Genomic DNA, 19,807 nt, shown 5'->3' on the forward strand with positions numbered 1-19,807 from the left:
GGCAGAATCATGGAAAACTGTGCACAAGTGCTTGCAATGTTGAGATCAGAGGAAAACTGGAAGGAGTCGGGTCTCTCTTTCCACTTTGTGGGCTCTGGGGTTCAAACTCCAGTCATGAGGCTTGGATACATTTGTCTTTACCTACTGAGCTATCCTCATCTCGTCACCTCCAAGAAGGCTCCTTTTAAACAGCTTGTTGGCCTAAAGCACCTTAAAACCTCCTTGATGGGGAGGTGTGAGGGGGGACCTTTTCTGTTTGACTACCGATCTTGACAGCTTTGGCCTCTGTGAGCTGATGGCTTGTGATCCTTGGAGCTATTGTCCCTTCCTCGTTATGGATGAGGAGACAGGGCCCAGAGAGGGCAAGCCACTACCTCAGTGTCCCATTGTGAGCCCTCACAAGATCCAGAAACTCCTGGAGGCTGATACTCTCTCTCTGGTCCGCTCTTCTCCAGATGACAATCCCCACGGAGGCAGCAGTCCCGCCCCCTAATGCCTGTGAAGCTCCCAGATCCAGGGCAGGCTCTTCCAGGCTGAGCTTGCCTTGTGTTCTTTCTTTGATGTGTACTCGTCCTAGATGTTCCCAAACCTGACTACTTGAAAATAACTCCTTCCTCTGAGCTCCAGAGCAGGGAGCTGTGGCCCCAGAGAGTGGGGATGCAGTGAGCTGCCTGGCCAGCTCACAAACAGCAGAGGTGAAGACAGCAAATCATAAAAGCTGCATCTTTGGGTTCTTAGAATGGATGAAGAAGCCAGAATGATTTAAAAAAAAAAAAAAAAAAAAGAAAGAAAGAAAAGATAGAAAGAAAAGGACCCTGGGGCTGTGGATGTCACTCAGTGGGTAGAGTCCTTGTCTGGCACGCACAAAGCCCCCAGTTCGTTTGCCAGCACTGTAACAGTTGGGGTACATGCTTGTAACCCCAACATTTCAGAAGTGGAAGGCAAGGGGATCAAAAGTTTAAGATCATCTATGACTACAGGGTTTGGTGTCAGCACATGCAACATGGGATCCTCTTTAAAATTAAAAAAAAAATCAGAGAATTATCTTAAATATCTTTTTGAGATTCTCAGATTGCCCAAGCTGGCCTCAAACTTGCTGGGTAGCAGAGGATGGCCCTGAACTCCTGATCCACCTGCTCTACTTCCTCAGAGCTGGACTTACAGATGTGTGTCACTTTGATAAATGCCTTTAGAGAACCAACCCAGAACATACTCAGGAGAAAAGGTGGGTGGCGATGTCTCCTGTGCACGTGATGTCAAGTGCAGCTGCCACCTAGATGCTCAGCGGGAACCTCCTGATCCCAACGCGGCAGGCAGCCTCAGAACCAGAAGAGAAGGGGCCTGTTTCCGCTCCTTCAACCTGTGTCTGATTCAGTCTGAGCAGATGTATCTGGCTGGGTGACTCAGACCCGGTCCCAGGCGGCTTGCTTCCCTAATGGGAACTGTATTTGTTACTTTTCTCTCTGGTGTGACAAAATACCTGGGAGGAGCAAGTAAAGGAAGGGTTTACTGTAGCTCACAGTCGGAGGGCACGGTCCACCATGGCGGGCAGTCAAGAGGCAGCTGCTCGCACTGCATCAGTCAGAAGGCAGAGATGTGAATGGTGGTGCCCTGTGGACCCTGGTCTATGAACCGCTGATGTCACATCCAGTGGGTCTTCCCTCCTCAGTTAGGCCTTTCTGAAAACATTCTGAAGTATGCTTCAGTGATCCTAAATCCCTTCAAGCCGACTCTCACTACTAACCAGCACAGGAAGTGATCTCGGTAGCCCCCGGGACTTGGAAACATGGTTTCCAAACAGGAAGTCTACATGCTGCACAGCAACTGAAAACCAAAAGCTTTCCCTCCTCCACACACTGACAAGCGTAGATGCTAAACCCAGAGGGGAAGACGTCCTTCCAAAGGGCATGCGGCCAAGGTTTTATCTCCTGTGTGGATACCAACCCACAGACTGAATGGGACACTACTGAGCAATCCTAGGCTGCCTATAGCATGCTTCCCACACAAAGCATCAACAAAGGCACAGCTGCTCCCCTCAGGCAAGCCGGAGCATCTGCCTCCTGAGGATCCTGATTTGTGGATGACTGCATGTATTAGTATCATTTCCGGTGCTGGCCTTTTAACTGGCCAAGGTTACAGCAGAATGGCAGGTACTCACGCCCGCCCGTGACTGGAGCACACAGGAGGCAGAGGCAGATGCCAGTGTGAGGCTGCTCTGCTCTATAAAGCGAGCACCGGGTAGAGCTACACAGTGACTGTCAACCATGATCAGAGTAGACAAGTTTCAACAGGAGGCTTACATATGGCTATTCAATACTTTTATAAAGGCAACCACATGAGAACCAGTCAGGTTACTTGCCCCATCAATGGTTGGCTAAACCTACCAGGGATGAGATAAGACCATCTCAAGTGCCTCATCTGCAGTCTATAGGAAGGCAACCCGTACTTAGACACACACACACACACACACACACACACACACACACACAGAAAAGACCTCTGCAGCCATAATTACTAAATGCGAGGTGTTAGAAACCCAAGAAGTTAAGGGGTCAAAATATAGTTACATCTGGCAATTTTGGATTTCATTGACAACACAACTTTGTAATTAGATGCCACCGAGAACATTCTAGAGTGTAAGGACTCCTCTAAGATTTGACTGTTAAATTTGACTTGTTCACTTTTAGACATCACAATGAACTTCATTTACAGGGCTCAAAGGAAGTCAGCTCTGACCAAATGCCAAGCACTGTCCAGGATAAAGTCTCAGCCTGCTGTGACTCTGGATGGTGCCCTGTACCGAGCTGGAGGAGCCCCACCCCACGTTATGCTGCCAAGAACCTGAATGAGCATCATCACCTTTCTGCTTTCTCATTTTCACTTGTACACATGGGAACAGGTCTGAGACTGACAGTCACTGTCGAGTGCTTCCATGTAACTGACACAGGGTCTTTCAAACCCAGAGCGCATCAACGCCACAGGTGGGTCACCATGTCCGCCTGGCACTTATGTGCTTCAGAGACCCTAATTCTGCCATGGCAAGTGCTCTACAAGTGTTGTATCCCTTTAGTTCTGAAACAAACAAACAAACAATGGCTTTTCTGGCCAGGCAAGGTGATGTATGCTTCTGATGCTAGCATTCTTAGGAGGCAAAGACAGTATGGTCTCTGTGAATTCAAGACTAGCCTGTTCCACACTAAAACTCTATCCAGGAAAGTCTTTGTAGTTACTCAGTGGTACTCCACCACTCTGGCTGGCTTCTGTAAGTGTTAAGACTCCCAGGCACTTTTTTCAAATGTCTCTTGTTCCCGCAGAGCTGATCTTTGCCTTCCATCTTGTTAATTGCAGTATCTAGTTGTGACAGGGCAAGACAGTGCAGAGGCTCCTCCATCTTGTATCCTTGCTGAGGGAGGTCGTTTCAGGGTTAACTAGAATCTAATTTTCTTGATGGAGAGAGAATCTCATGGAAAATTACTCAACTCTATCCTAGGACTGAGGTCAAGATGTCCAGGAAATTTATCTTAGCTTCTGTTAAACTGCTTGTTGTGTATGACCACCCCCTGCAGCTGCAGAGTAATGTACCAGCACACACTTTTGCCTTTAAAAGCTTCTTTCTCTTGGGCTGGTGAGATGGCTCAGTGGGTAAGAGCACCCGACTGCTCTTCCGAAGATCCGAAGTTCAAATCCCAGCAACCACATGGTGGCTCACAACCATCCATAACGAGATCTGATGCCCTCTTCTGGAGTGACTGAAGACAGCTACAGTGTACTTACATAGAATAAATAAGTTAAAAAAAAAAAAAAGCTTCTTTCTCTAAATGCTTATGCCTATACTTGGGTCTAAAATACCCGAGTGTCGTCCCAGCTGGTCGGAAGTGTATCCACCTCTGATGTGCTCTCCTAAACATAGTCAGCTTTGGTCACCCAAGGATTCACTTCTTCACCTCCCATCTTGTTGTGGGGATGCTGAGGTTATACAGGCCCTCCCGACTGTGCCTGTGCTTTAAGTAGTTTCTGAGAACTTGAACTCAGACTCTTCATCTCCACAGCCCAATTACTTGTTCTTGAAAACCAACCAACCAACCAACCAACCAACCAACCAACCAAAATAAGCCCACTGTAAAAGTCAGGAATATGCCAAGAGGGAAAGGTATAAAAAACATTAAAACAGTGATAAAATTTGTTTTATGGAAGTATTTAAAAATAAAATATTATCATCATAGTAAAGACAAAAAGATCCTAAAGGTGATAAAGTTCCTTTTTAAAGGGTACTGGGGAGGGGGGAAGCTGGGCAAAGTCAGTCCAGGCTGAAGGCAGATTGCCTCAGTGTGAGAACTGCCTGCGGTCTGCTGGCTTCTTACTGATGTGTTTAAAGATCTTGGACTTCTCCACTTTCTTTGTTTTCTGGTAGCCGAATCCGCCACCACCGCCTCTCTTCTTAAGCTTGCCATCATGGCTGCTCACATCTACAGGTAAGTGTTAAGGAGGCCAAGCAACAGAGAGCACCAGCTGTGCAGGAGAAGGCCCAACCCGCCCAGCACTGCCCCTCTGCCACACTCCCCTTGACCAAGGGAGACGTGGGGCCTGAAGCTGTGCAACGAACCTGCGCGAGACTAGGAGAGACAATAGGCTTGTACGCCAAAATGAACACCAATGTCAGCTGTGGTGGCTTCAATCAGCACACTATAATCATGACAGAGTACAACAAACACGCATCACTGCGCATGCCTTTTTCAGGTCTGCTGAGACCAGAGTCAGAGAGGCTCGTGAGCTAGGCAGTGATTCTTTCTCATACAACCCAACTCTCACTACAGCAGACTGCCACGAGCTCTCGGGTGAAGCTCATCTATCTGATCCTGCAACCCCCTCAGGAGTTACTAATATGGTCGACACTCAAGCACATCCGAGCATACATCTGTGCACCACACGGCAATGGAAGCAACTAGAAGGTCCCTTTGTCCCTCCCCTAGACCAAGGCTCAGGTTAAGTTTCTGTGGCCAGCCTTGCCATTTCTGTGTAGGTAACCTGGTGGCACACGGGGCTAGAACTCCGAGAGCTCTGACCTCTCTTCAGCTACTTCCCACCTCTCTGCGCCTCTACCCTGAAGACACAACTACCTGCTTTTCATTAACAGTCATATTTTTCTCTCTAATATTCTTCTGTATGTATGTATGTGGCCACGTGTGCCACAGCACACACTGGAGGTCAGAGGGCAACTGTTGGAGATGTTTGGTTCTCTCCTTCCACCCTGAGTCCCAGAGGTCAAACTTGGGTGCCAGGCTTGCTGGGCAAACACTTTTGCCCACTGGGCTACCCTGCCAACCAGCCTTAGTTCTACACAGACTTAAGTCCTGAGCTGCCTTCTTGTGGTAATTCCCACCCCAGTGACAAGTCCCATGTTCTATGCTACTGCAGGTCGACACACAATGGCCAGGGGGAACACCAGAGCCTGTGGCTGGCAGCTGAGGTACACTCCAACTTACTGCAGAGCCCCAGCAGCTCTGCTAAGCCCCTCAATTGTAGCACAACGTCACAAAGGATACTCAGATCAACAAAAGGAGGGACCTTAAAACCAAAAGACAGAGCAACCTGAGGCAGATTTAAGTTGTTCACGTTGAAGATCTGCTTGAGAGAGTGAGAGTCATATGCTCTTATGTAGGATTTGTATGCTTCCTGGGCAGACTTGTGGAGAAAGTAGTTCTTTTCGATCAGTTTTTCCAGCTGAAATAGGAAGAAAAAAGCAGACGTCAACTATTAGAACAGTTATCCAAAAAGCGCCTGTCCCAGCACACTTGATTCAGCGTTGGCCTGTCCTTGCCTCTGGCAGCACAGGTGCCAGACTGAGGTTCCAGCAGGCCCACCTGAGAGCAGGACCCAGGTAGGAAGGATCCTGGAGGACCTCAGAGTCCAAGCCAGCATCATCCACAAACGGGAGTGAGCTGGGAGTGACTGCAAAACTCCACAAAGTAGTACTGGGGCAGGTGATCTCTTCCCCAGAAAGATAAACAGAAAGCGTACCTGAGACTGGATATCAGAAACTTTAGACCAGGAGAAGTCAAACTGATTCAATGGAACCTAGAGAAAAAACAATTAGGTATTAGTAAGAGGGGCATTCAGGATTAGATGTATGAAGACTATAGTGTCCCATCAGCAGCGACATCAAGGGACAGTGCTGGTTCTGAGAACAGAAATGCCTGGGCTGTGGAACCCCCAGGACAGGGACAGCGATTTGCTGCTTACTACCTCCCGTCATCAGAGCAGTCCATCTCCACGGAGTTCATATGGGTCCAGCGTGAAAGTCGAGGTGAGGAACTGAGCAGAGGCAGGCAGCTGCTCCAGCTCCCCTGACCCTGACATTTAGGGTGATAAATGATTACCTATGTTTTTCCTATTTTCTAGCAGGGCTGGCCTTGAACCTGCTGTAATCCTCCTGCCTCTGCTTTTTTTTTTTTTTTTTTGGTTTTTTCAAGACAGGGTTTCTCTGTATAGCCCTGGCTGTAGACCAGGCTGCCTTTTAACTCAGAAATCCACCTGCCTCTGCCTCCTACGTGCTGGGATTAAAGGCATGCGCCACCACTGCCCAACCTGCCTCTGCTTCTTGATTGCTGGGGTTATAAGTATGTACTTCCATGCCTGGGATGACCACCTCTTCCCCTATACCAGGAGAGAGGTCTCAATACCACTGTTTTCTGTGCTAATGACACCGAGTCCATGCCAAGATGACGCCAGCTCTGCTAATAATTTACCAAATATTGCCTTTACACAGCTGGGAAAACAGATAGAACCTGTGTTTGTGCTACAGACTGGGGAAGAGAAGAGGTGTACTAGGACTGGCTGCTGCCCTGCCCTAGGAAGTCATGTGTGGCAGCCCACGGAACAGACAGGGAAGTGATGCAGGACCTGTCAGGGTGCATTTGCTGGGAGCACAACTTCCTGAACAATATTCTGTGGAGATCCAGGGCAAGGGCAGCGAGGCAAAATGTGCAGGGGCCTCAGGGCAACTTCAGGAATCTGTGTCATACTGTAGGAAGGAGGAAATCCATGTGACAAGACTGTGCCAAGACGGTGTCATGGTGTCAGTGTCATGGACAAGCAGGCCGGTCATGTACCTACCAGGCCTGGCAACAAGGAGGCCAAATGCAGCCTGTATGCATCCTTTCCTGGCAAGATGGAATTAGGGCAAAGCCAGGCAGGTTGGGGATTAGCTGGAGACCAGAAAATATACAAACCACTTTCTTAAACAAAAAGACCGAGAAGGCAGAGGCAGTGGCCGTGGCCAGCCCTGAAGGGAGCGGCAGGAGGCTGAGGCCGAAGCAGAGCTTCATAGGGAGACTTGAGATGGGAAAGCCCTAGCTGCAAAGGGACCAGGATGTGCTGGAAAGAGTCAGGAGAGGGAGGAGGAGGCCAGCACAGGGAGAGCACAGATCTGCTGCTCGTCTATGACAGAGAGAGATCGGGAAGATGCTGCACAGCAGGCTGCAGGGTGCCAGCCGGGGAGCAGGGAACCAGAAAGGAGAACCTCCAACAGTTGCTGTGGAAACGCAGCTGGGACAAAGCCATGGGCCTGCTCCTTCTGTCCATGCTGCCAGGTAGAAACACATTCTATTCCCTCACCCAGTGACCTAGCACTGTTTGACACCATTCAACCCCGACTCTGACATCTACAGAGATGGTAGAATTAGTATCAACAAATTTCCTCCCAACTTAAGATTTTCCAAACAAGGGCCTTTACCTTGGACTGTTTCAAGTAACGAAGGAAACCCAACTCTTCAGGGCGCAGGATGAGCAGGGCGTGCCCTCTTCCATTCAGGCCCCTGGCTGTTCTACCAACACGATGAATGTATTCCTGTGGCGAGGCAAGAAAGTCTGGCTTAAGTTATGAAGTATTCTTGAGTCTGCCACTAGCACTCTGACTGTGTCCCTTAATGGAAGGAAGCAGGCTGGCACACCTACACTACATGGTGTACCAATCACAGGGTAGAGCCAACTTTACTGTCACATCCTCTACACTCTGGGCCAGCCAGCACTCTCTTTGTGGATACCACCCCTTTTTGGGGCCAGCCACCAAAGCAAGAGGAGCTTCACCTATCAGCCATAGCAACACTGTAGGAAAAGCCCATAAGCCAGTCACATCAACAATGACCTATTAAAATGGCTATTATAGTTCTCCTTCAAAGCAATTTTCTAAGGAAATTAATTTAAATGCTAGCCAATACTTTATTATAGCTCATTGTTTATTGGAAGTGCTTGTGTGTGTGGAAGCCGGGTGGAGGCCAAGTGACTGCCTCTGCGGTCCTCCGCCTTGCTTGTCCAGGCAGGCTCTCACTGAACCTGGAGCTTGCTGTTTCAGTTCGATGGCCCCACAAGCCCTCAGAGTCTGTCTGTCCCCATTCTCCTCCCTCCCCTGCTACTGCTGGGGTTACAGAAGCACCGTGCATGCCTGGGCTTTACATGGTTAGTCATCCTACTGCAGACTCTACAGACTTCCTTCCACAATGTTACTTCCTCCAGACACCAGCTGGACCTATCAGTCTAAGGACCTAGCATTCTTAAAGTCACATTTGCCACTCAAACCACTTCACACCCCTTTGAGTCCCACAGGTCTCTGACACTCAACACCAGTAATACCCTACAGCTGACAGAGTGGCTGTTCTGTACAGGTGAGCCTCACAGATGTGAAAGAATATGCTTCTTTGGGCAAGTGCACTCCTCAGATCTACTCCGAAGACACCAGTTACCTTGGGGTCATCGGGAGGGTCGTACTGAACAATCCAGTCCACTTCGGGGATGTCCAGCCCTCTGGCTGCCACATCAGTACACAGCAGTATTCCTGAATCCGCGTTGCAGAACTGGAAAAACGTGGTTGTTCGCTTATTTTGCTTTTGCTTTCCCTAGATTCAAAATCAACAAGAGCACAAAAATCATTCAAGTTGTATGTGAGAGTTGAATGTACAAATAACCAATTGTGGAGCTGCTACCACACTTTGGAGCATCCTCACTCCAGCCTAGGCCCTATCTCCCCAACTGGACCAAAGCGTTTTGAGAAGGAGGGTGTCTTCTATTAGCCTGCACTTACCTGTGTTATAACACTACTGTGTGAAGTACTCTGCCCACACTGACCCCACTGCCCTCTCCTGGCCCCTCCCACTCCTGCGCATTCCCTCCATGTCCCTCTTCCTTTCATGTCTTTGTGTGATTCAAGAAGTGAACAAAACCAGGAGTGAAGGGGACTGCAGGCACATCCAGTGGCTATACCACTGAGGAAACATCTAACAACCATTAGCCTCCTACAGATCCTCAGGGAGGGGCTGAGCCTTGAGAGACCCTCCCACCATCTAATCTTCAAGTAATCTCTGGTATCTTCAGATCCATGTAGCCCCACTCATCATCTGGGAGAGGGACCACTCAGATCTGTGTTCAGAGGGAGTAATCCCTCCAATCCCAAATGCACAGGCTCTCCCCAGTTCTTAACAAGCTCCCTGCCACCACTTACATGGATGGCCAAGACGGGAAGGTCAATGTAGTTCAACAGCTCATAGTGGTATTTCACAGACATACAAGATGAAAAGAAGACCATCACTTTCTTCTTCCGGTTCTTCTTAAGGAATGTGAAAAGCAGAAGGAACCTCTTCTCAGAGGGACAAACAACATAGCCCTGAAATGGTGTGAGTAAACAGGTTACTCATAAAAGAATGTGACCGAACACAGCAATATCCTGCAAGGTCTTTCTGCCATGTTTAAGGACTATACCAACTCAACAATTCCAATTATATAGAACCGTTTACTCATTGGAAGAATTTGCCTTGGAGCTAGAAAGACAGCTCAGCTCAGCCAAGTAAAGGGCTGAGGACAGGTACCCATGGGAATGCTGGGTAAGTGTGGCAGCCAGCATTGTAATCCCAATGCCCAGCAAATGGGATCAGTGGGGCAAACTGGCTAGCTAGATTAGCTGAGTCTACAAGCACTGGTTCAAATGAGATTCTTCTCAATATTCAAACGGTGAGCCATTAGGAAGTCATCTGACATTACACACACACACACACACACACACACACACACACACACACACACACACAGTTTCTCAAGCTTAAACTTGTTTTCATGAACTCAGATCTGGCATCTCTTTTCTGACTTTCACAGCAATGTACTTACAAGCTAGTTTCCTCTACCACCCAACTTCCCTGGCACCCCATGGCAACTATTAAAAAAAAGTTCTAGCTGTATTAAAATTAGTAGTGACTGATGCTTCCAATAACAGAATAGAAGTTGGCTGGGTCATTCAGAGTTCATAGTATTTTATACAAAAGAGTCACTACTCAAGTCTGCTACTCTGACTCCGCCCATCACTCACTGTGCTCTGTGGATCATTCTGAAGAAGCGCAAGGAGACACCATGTACAATCCTTCGGGGCTTCACTTACTTACTTTTAAATATGTACTAAGCTAGTCATAAACAGTACCTGCTCAAGGCCATCCACTGTGGCAACCTCTTTGTCGTCATCAACACCCACGTACAAAGGCTCCTTTTTCAGAGAAATTCTTGCCAAGTCTTCAACTTTTCGAGTTTGTGTGGCAGAAAAGAGCATGGTTTGCCTACGGGCTAAAAAGACACAAAGGTTGCCAACCTACCAAAGAATCCCATAACTGCTTCACAATTACACTTTAGGAAGAGAGTCCTGGAAGAGGGGATATGCTGTTGGTATACATACCCTGAGATACATACACCAAGAGTAAGGTTATAATGTGAATTTCAGGTCTATAGACATGATAGCTTAGGTGAAACGGACAAAATTTAAGCACATTAAACCCGAGTGATGGGAGTTATGGCTTCTCCAGGCACCAGCAATGCCTCCTTCAAACTATTCAAAAGAAAAGGAGCTATATAACCCTACAACTTGTAGTCAATGTTCACGGGGAAATTTTAGCAGTCTCATGCCGCAAACAATACACACACACCTGTCAACAGCTGGCTGAACAAACAAACAGCGCAGGTGACGTGCCATCACTTTGTTTGCGGTCCACAAGAGTATCAGAGATTAGATATTTAAAGGCAATAGGTATACTTATTTTTAAATAAGTGTTTGTGTGTCTGTACACTAAGTAAGCTGCCTCAGGGGGCCAGAGGGGTAGATTCCCCTAGGGTTAAGAGTTACATACAGGTGATGGATGACCGTGTGGTGTGGGGTGATGGGAACCAAACCTGGGTCTCTGCAAAAGCAGTATGTGTTCTTAGTTGCTGGGCCATCTCTCTGGGCCCTAGTTTATTTTTTGAGGCCGAGTCTCAGCAGCTCTGGGGTCAAGGTCTCAGGGATGCCCTTGACTCTTGCTTCCACACTTGCTTTTCTTCATGTCAATCATTTCAGCACAACACTGCACTAAGCACAGGGTCATGGCCAGACTACTGACCCTGCATTTAAATTTTAGTTTATGAGCTATGGTAATGTGCTGTATGAAGCCAGCAGAAAAGAACTACTTCTGAAGTCAACAGGCCCACATTCCTCATGTGGCCATAGTAAAATTCTGGTATTAAGATACTATTTTTCCTACAAGATCACCAACCACGGACCTCTAACTACCCTGTGAGCCCCATGCAGATGCCGTCTACTTACCTGGCAAAAGTTTAATAATTTGCTTTAATTCTTCTTCAAACCCAACATCCAAGATACGGTCAGCCTCATCAATAACCAGACACTGCAGGTTCTTGTACATAAACCCTGGCGTGTTCTGCATGTGGTCCAGGAGCCGGCCGGGCGTGGCCACGATGATGTTGATCCCATTGAGGAGCTTCTGCACTTCAGCAGACCTGTTGCTGCCGCCCATGATCAGCCCATACGTGTGAACGTGGTGCGTCATCAGCTCCTTGAGAACACCAAAGGTCTGCATGGCCAGTTCTCTGGTAGGAGAGAGAATCAGGACTCCTGTTCCTAAAAGGCAAGGGGACAGAGGGCTGTCTCCACAAGTCCTGAAGAGATGAGACACAAATCCCAGTGACATAACAGCAGAGAGACAGGGCCTTACCATTCCTGGGCATGAACTTCAACTTGACAATGAGCTCGATCACAGGGATGAGGAAAGCGAGGGTTTTGCCACTGCCGGTTTTCGCAGCCGCCAGAAGGTCCCTTAGTATTGCAGAAGACAGGATATTCATTTGACTCACGCAGATGTGTACTTAGCCCACACTATGCGCTCTGGGCATGCTCTAGACACTAAGTGAGAACACAGGTGCCTAGCTCCTAGCTCACAAAGACGGATACACCAGTAAATAACGCAAGTCTTCAGTATAGCCAAACAGGAATCCATACAGAGAACAAAATCAGAGGAACACATATTACAACTGCACAGTCCTCAGGGCAGACAGGGATGTCCCTGTATCAGTGTCAGCCATACCTGCCTTCCAGAAGTGGCCTGATACTTTTATGCTGGATCTCCGTCATGCGCTTGAAGCCCATTTCTTCTATGGCCTTCAGGGTGTTCTCATTGACGAGATTAGACAAGGAAGCAAATGAAGTGTCCTCAAAAGCACCTAGCAGGAGATTGTTCACTATCAGCAAGCTCTGTGGTCACATGGCTGCCTGAATCTACCTGCTCCTTACAAGAGCTCTGTGGTCACATGGCTGCCTGAATCCACCCAACTCCTTACAAGAGCTCTGTGGTCATATTGCTGCTTGAATCTACCCACTCCTTACAAGAGCATCTTACGGTGAGAGACACTAATGCCCAATCACTGCTAAGATAATGATGAGAAAAACCCACAGAATAAGAAATGTCTTACAGCATAAAAATGTGTAAACACTGGGGCTGGAGAGATGGCCTAGAGATTAAGAGCACTTGCTGCTGTTGCAGGGGACCTGGGCACCATTCCAAGCACCTGCATGGCAGCTCGTAGCCATCCACAATCCTAGTTCCAGGAGTAAAATGACTACTAATCTCCATGGGCACTAGGCATGCGTGGTGCACACCCATACACAATGGCAAAGTGCCACACACATAAGCTTGGCAGTAATGATGGCCCTGACTTGTGACCGATGTTGTGGGAAAACATGTTTCCAGTGTGGCAAGGATAAACTACTAGATACATAATGCTTTTATAAATCAGGCTTTCTTAGATGATTTTCCCCCATCAGAGTCCAAATAAGAGCTCTGACTTTTTTTTTTTTTTTTTTTTTAAAGATTTTCCTTTTAGCCACATGTCTGTTTGGGAGCAGACATGTGTACATGAATGCTGACCTCCGTAGACGCCCTGGAGCTAGAACTACCTGTGCACAGGCTGTTGTGAGACACTATTGTGGGTACTGTCTCTGATTCCTTGCTTTTCGCTGCTGAGCACCTCTCCAGCCCCAGAGAGCATGTTTAGGACAGGGTACTGTGAAGGCTAATCATACCATGAACCCCAATACTGTACTGCTTACTGGACAAACCTGTTCTAGTTGTGGTGTGGCTCAGCCTTAACACCTTTAGTCCCTCTGGCTGTAATAGACAGGCCCTTAGTTCACACCTTTAATCCCAAACAATGACGATAAAGTCAGTTTGTACAAATAGTACCCATGTCAAATTAGAGAAAGATTTGACAGAATAATATATCCCCAGTTCTCACAAAAGCAGAAATTTAAGCAACTTAAGAGAAATACTGGGGGGAAGAGAGGACAGAGTTTTACTAGGACGTAATAGAGACAGGTTGTAGAAAGAAAACAAGCTAGACACAGATGAAGATAGAATGAACCAGAGAATGAGCTAGAAGATTAGAACATATGAGGCCAAGCAGAACAATTCAGTCAGAAGCTGAAAGAAGCCAGTTTGAATCAGTCGACATGGAAAGGAACAGCTAAATCAACCATCCAGCCAGAGTTCAGAAAGACCTAGAATAAAGGTGAGCTTATTCAGCTATACGTCTAAGATACTGAAAACATTCTAGGCCTAGATAAGCTTCCAGGACTTGGCCCAGGTTAGCAGACAGAAGCAGTAAGCCTCGGAGACAACAGTTACCGCAGGGGAGTAAGCTGCTTTTACAGAAGGTAGTATGCGTTCAGGGCACTCTTGACTTCTATCTTGAACGTCAGCAAACTTATTGGGATACAGCCCCACTGTCAAAAAGGAACATCTAAATTGGCACTGGGCTGGAGAATTCTTTTTGTGTGTGTGTGTGTGTGGGGGGGTGGGGGGATTAAATTCAGGACCTTGTGTATGCTGGTCAAGTGGTTATCCTATGTAACTCAAGATGATGTGTGGCACCTCCACACTACAGATGTCAGGACTACCCAGTCAGGCTTGGAATGTACAACCTCTGGTGCTAACGTGGACATTTCTGAGAAAAGCTTGTTGCTTGACTTGGGATGCCAAACTGTCCTGGCTAAGAATCACTTCTGTAACTTCTGCATTTTCTCTGTAGACTGCACTCAGTACAGTACCAAGTGACTTAGCGATCTCATTTACACATTAAAATACTGGCGTCAGACCTCAGCAGGAAGCAAGCAAGCAAAATCTCCCAAGAACAGATCAAACAACTCCTACTACTAATTCTGGGTAGAGCAACAGATTCCAGCCTAAATTCTTAAATCCCAGAAGCTGTGAGAATATGAAGCACTTTAAATATTAGGAACATAGAGAAAGGGAAAAAAGCGGGTGGGTGGGGTATGGCGAGTGGAGGGGGAGGGGTTTGGAGAAAAGTGCCTAGGTACCACAAAACAGAAGATAAAGGAAAACTGCACAAAGATATAAAACTCACTGGTGGCTGGTAATTAAAGGTCACAACAGGACCTTTAGTCATGCAGAGAAATGGTGACATTTCTAAGACAAGACACCTGGAAAAGTCCCTGGCCATCACCTGTCAGTCCTAGGGGCAGGCTGGGCACCTCGCTGTCATCTGCCTTTTTCACATCATCTTCTGGTTCCTCACAAGCCTCAGCACTTTCTTCAGTTTTCGCTTTTTTTGTATCTTGGTTTAAAAAACAAACAAACAAAAACCGTTTTATACTTAACCAATGGGAAAAGAAGATCTGTAATGTAAAGAAATACATTTTTCAAAGCTTAACATTATTTGATACTTGTTACAAACTTTTTTTCAGGGAGAGGCTTGTTTAATATTTAAACTTTGGGGGTATAAATGATTTGCAAATAAAACAGTGTTTTAAAGTTTCTTAAAACATTACAGTATTCCAGATTAGAAAAGGATCACCCCTGTGATGGGCGTGGTGGGGCACGCCTTTAATCCCAGCACTCGGGAGGCAGAGGCAGGTGGACTTCTGAGTTCGAGGCCAGCCTGGTCTACAGAATGAGTTCCAGGACAGCCAGGGCTACACAGAGAAACCCTGTCTCGAAAAACAAACAAACAATCAAAAAAACCCAAAAAACAAAAAAGGATCACCCCACCCCCACAACAACAATTATCTGTGTAGCCCTTCCTGACTGTCCTGGAGCTCAACTTACTAGACTGGCCTTGAACGAAGATTTGCCTGCCCCTGTCTCCTGGGTGCTGGGATTGACAGCGTACACTAACACCGCCTGCCTCTAAAGAAGGGTATTTGAAATCCCACTAAGCAGTATCAGGGCAGCAATTGTGAGTTTCACACTTCAGGAGGAAAGAGGCACATGTTCGACTAAGGCACACAGTGCCCTGTACTATCTGCTCACTTGAAAAATCAATGTCTTATTTATTCACAACTTTCCTACAAGTTATCTTACAGACTCTGCAAGTAAGTACTTATGGGGAAGAGGGCTTACAAAAATATATGGGCAAAAGACAAGTAAATCAAGAGATCAAAGAATGATTAATGTGAAGTACCTTCACACAGAAAAGCCTGGGAGATACTTCCCATCACCATCATCCCATCACCATCATAGATCCATGTTGTGTTCGAAATCACGGAAATATACAAACCCAAAAGACTATGTGATGATAGATCCAGTTTATTTACAAAGCCCAATGAACTGCTCCCTAAAACCCATAGTGGAGTATTATAAATCTAAAGAAATTCTTATCAAATTTGAACTTTTCCCAAGGGCAGCTAACTTAAAACACATACAAATCTAGGGAAAACCTAAAACCCACTTCCCTTGTCTACCAATAAAAGGTGTCTTTTAGCTCCCAGGGTAGACTCATGGTGGTGAGCATAGGGGATGCTTCACACATACAACAATAGAGAAAAGTGACCAAGAGCTGAAAAGCTATCTGAATGACCAATATTAAAACAAAACAAAACACCAAAAACCTACCAGGCCCGGCATCATTTGCCATTTTCCTCTTTTTCTTCTTTTTCTTTTTTACTTCTGAATCAGGAGGTGGTGTTGGTGCTGCTTCTCCGTTGGCTAAAGTTGTGAGTTTCTGGGGTGACTTTTTAACTTTGCCATTTTCCAAGGTCTCCTCAGGCATGCCTCCACTTTGTGCTTCTGCTGAGTCCACAGGCACAGAACGTTTCAGGGCCTTTTTCACTTTTCCACCTTTTCCTGTTTCTTTAGGCACATCTCCATTTTGAGGTTGGGACAGGCTTGTGTCTGATGTTTCTGTTTAAAAACAGAACTTACACTGTGACAAGAGAAAGCTTACTTATAAACACTGACCTTCACAGGAGAAATTATGGGTTTTCTGGAACCCCAATCATTTAGTTTTTCTTGTATGTTCACTGTTAAAACCAAATATTGGTACTCTATTATAGAAAAGGCACATTTTCTTTATGGAAAAAAAAAATGTCAGTAAAGGAAAGTTGTTTTAACTTCAAAAGACCCTATCTGTTTACGGCTATATAGAAATTTGTGACAGAAAAATGTCAGCAAGATCACATAATTAAATCAAATGATTAGTAAACAGCAATGAGGAGAAATATATATTTTAACATTAAGCATTTGGCCTGCTGGTGTTGGCACACACCTTTAGTCCTAGTACATGAAAGGCAGAAGCTGGTGGATCTCTATGAGTTTGAGGCCAGCCTGGTATACAGAGCTAGTACTGGAACAGCCACGGCCAAGTGTCTGATAAATATAACTGAATGATATTTACTTCGCATTCCCACAATTATTACTTATATAATTTCACTTCATTCAAACCCAACTTTCCTAGACTTTGGTGAACTGAAAATTCAGTAAACGAAAACCACTCATTAAAACCCTATTAAAGCCCCAAACTATCCTCACAAGTTTTCCATTTTCATACAAAGAGAATGAAGGCAACACCATCTTTAATTTACATCATTACCCACACCAAGAAGTAGCTACTAAGTAGCATTAATTATTCTACAGGTACTAAGTGAAGGAACATCAATACTTTTGCCTAAAATCCACCATCCCCTCTGGGATGTCTTTCAAATACTATCTGTTGAAAATTGCGTGGGTCTAGACAATTATTCAGCGATCCTCAACATACTGATCTCTCGACCCCCCAACCCCCACTACAGTTGTCTCATACCAGATATTTACATTACGATTCATAATAGCAAAATTACAGCCATGAAGTAGCAACGAGGTTATTTTATGGTGTGTGTGTGTCAACACAATATGAGGAACTGTATTAAAGGGGTACAGCATTACAAAGGCTAAGAACCCCTACAGGTAGGTAACCTAAACAAGCTACAGAAACTGCAACAAGAAAGTGACATGTGTAAATTTTTCATTTAAGCCCTTGTGCCAAAACCAAGACGTTAAGGAATTCACTAAGTTGTGCGCGACAAAAAACACTGGGAGGGTTCTGCCTAACATATGAAGAGGATCGCTGCAGGAATGAAAAGAACGGGTTTGGGGGAGAGAGCTGTATCACTGGGAAAGCTCCGAGGAAAACAATTCGTAAGTTTGGGCAGGGGATGAGATCGAGCAATTAAGTGAAAGTCGGGAACCGTAATGGATACAAAGTTCTACGTGGGGACTAAAGATGCTGATGGGGGGGTCTAGGGTAATCTGCAGGTTTTCTTGCCAATAGAAAGTTGGGGAAGAAAGTCCGAGGCCTCCCGCTTTCACCCTGAGTCGAGAAAGCCACGCCGGCAAAGGGCAGAACCAATGAAGGGTCCACGGGGGCTGGGACCCAGGCGGCCTGCTCGTGCCGCGCATCCCCGGCTCCCGCCGGAAGCTGCCCAGCGCACCGCCGAGTTCCTGGGTTCCCCACGTCGTTCGCCAGTGCGGGGTTCAGCACAGCTCACCTTGCAGCTTCAGGTTTCGCTGCCGCAGCTTGGCATTCCGCTTCTCGATCTTCCTGCGCAGGAGTTTCATCTGTAACTGCGACATCTTGCCAGGCCGCCCAGCCGTCTGCACCGAGACAGATGCACGTGCGCAATTGCAAGTCGGAAGTGTACCGCTGGAGCCTGCGGACCCGCGGGGCGGAAATGCTTCGGGCGGAAACAGTTCCTGGTGAGAGCTGGGTTCCCTTTGGAGACCGAATTTCCTGCAGCGCCCCCTGGCGACTGGAGGACGACTCGTTGTGAACCCGTTCGCCTTGCTAATGGCCCCAGAGTTTTACAAACCAAGACTGCACAATAAAAAAGCCGATTGGAAGACGGAATTCCTTGTGGCTCAGAAGAGTCTCTTTCCCTTCACTGCTAGAGAGGTGCCAGTATCCTGTCAGAAGAGGTTTAAGTCTTAAAACCTTCTTGGGAGACGGGGATGGTGGTGTTCACCTTTAGTCTCAGCGTGAGGGAGGCAAGAGCAAGTGGATCTCTGAGCTGAGACCAGCCTGGTCCACAGGGCAGCACTCCACCCCTCCACCCCAGTGCCTTCCAAACAAAACAAAAAGACTAAAGAAACAAAAACAAAAACCCAACAACAAACCCACTTCAATTTGGACCCTGTATCACACAAACGTCTTTTCTCACCGTATAGTTTTCCCTCAATTTTTCAGGGCGTTGCACTCTTCTTTTCTTTTCTTTTCTTTTCTTTTCTTTTCTTTTCTTTTCTTTTCTTTTCTTTTCTTTTCTTTTCTTTTTTTCTCTTTTCTTTTCTTTTCTTTTTTTCTCTTCTCTTCTCTTCTCTTCTCTTCTCTTCTCTTCTCTTCTCGTCTCTTTCTTTCTTTCTTTTTCTTTCTTTCTTTCACTTTTGTGCTAGTTTGCGGTAGATGTATGGTGAATGACATAGGTAAAACACTGAATTTTTACACAACTTCCACGAAGACAGAAACACAGTTACAGAAAACATACCGACAGGGAAGTTCGTGCGCTGCCTGAGAAAGATCCTGGTTTCAGGATGGACATTTGGGTGATGTCTTCCTTCAGCCTCCATTGTGCATAGATTGTGTGTGTGTGTGTGTGTGTGTGTGTGTGTGTGTGTGTGTGTGTGTGTGTGTGTGTGACAGAGAGAGAGAGAGAGAGAGAGAGAGAGAGAGAGAGAGAGAGAGAGAGAGAGTCAGCAGTCAGTCAGTCCCGGGATGGGCATGCAGATAGAGTCTTTAATTCAGTATTGCAGTTCTGGGTATTGAACCCAGGGCCTCTTTCATGTCAGTCACCATTCAATGGAGCTACACATTACTCCTAAGTCTATAGAAGTATTATAATTGGGGCTGAGGAGATGCCTTAGTCTATAAAGTGATTGCCTTGCAAATACAAGCCCTGAGTTCCATCTACCTCTCATAGGAAGAAAGCCAGTTGTACTGGTGCTCAGAGGCCAGCATCCCTGTAAGACCAGGTCTAGGAGAAACCATGTCTCAAGATGGATAGTGACTGACATCTGTGATGGCTATTCTTGTTGTCAAATTGACTACCTCTGGAATGAACTACAATCCAGAAAAGGAGGGCACACCCGTGAAAGATTATTTTTCTTGGTCTAAAGTGGGTGAATACACTTCTAGTTCAGACCTTTGAGGGAAGAAGACAAACACATTTGATCTGGATCTTAAGGCT

General features: G+C 46.4%; 1 protein-coding gene across 2 annotated transcripts; it reads right to left on the reverse strand.

The window, feature by feature from the left end:
* Positions 1–4,162: 4,162 nt before the first annotated feature.
* Ddx18 (DEAD box helicase 18) lies at positions 4,163–18,308 on the reverse strand. Of its 2 annotated transcripts, none has more exons than NM_025860.3 (13): positions 18,119–18,308; positions 16,209–16,496; positions 14,821–14,931; positions 12,387–12,522; positions 12,018–12,118; positions 11,609–11,923; positions 10,460–10,599; positions 9,494–9,655; positions 8,739–8,891; positions 7,733–7,846; positions 6,019–6,075; positions 5,544–5,721; positions 4,163–4,466 (listed from the first exon to the last, which is right to left on the reverse strand). In NM_025860.3, exons 1-13 carry the CDS (start codon positions 18,201–18,203, stop codon positions 4,324–4,326), a joined length of 1,983 nt encoding a protein of 660 aa, NP_080136.2. In that variant the 5' UTR covers positions 18,204–18,308; the 3' UTR covers positions 4,163–4,323. The 2 variants fall into 2 exon arrangements, with proteins under 2 accessions (NP_080136.2, XP_006529857.1); XM_006529794.4 differs by lacking the exon at positions 18,119–18,308 and adding an exon at positions 17,896–18,043 and having other exon boundaries at positions 4,167–4,466.
* Between the last annotated feature and the right edge of the window lie 1,499 nt (positions 18,309–19,807).

This window comes from Mus musculus, chromosome 1 (assembly GCF_000001635.26).
Source record: "Mus musculus strain C57BL/6J chromosome 1, GRCm38.p6 C57BL/6J".
NCBI lineage: Eukaryota > Metazoa > Chordata > Mammalia > Rodentia > Muridae > Mus > Mus musculus.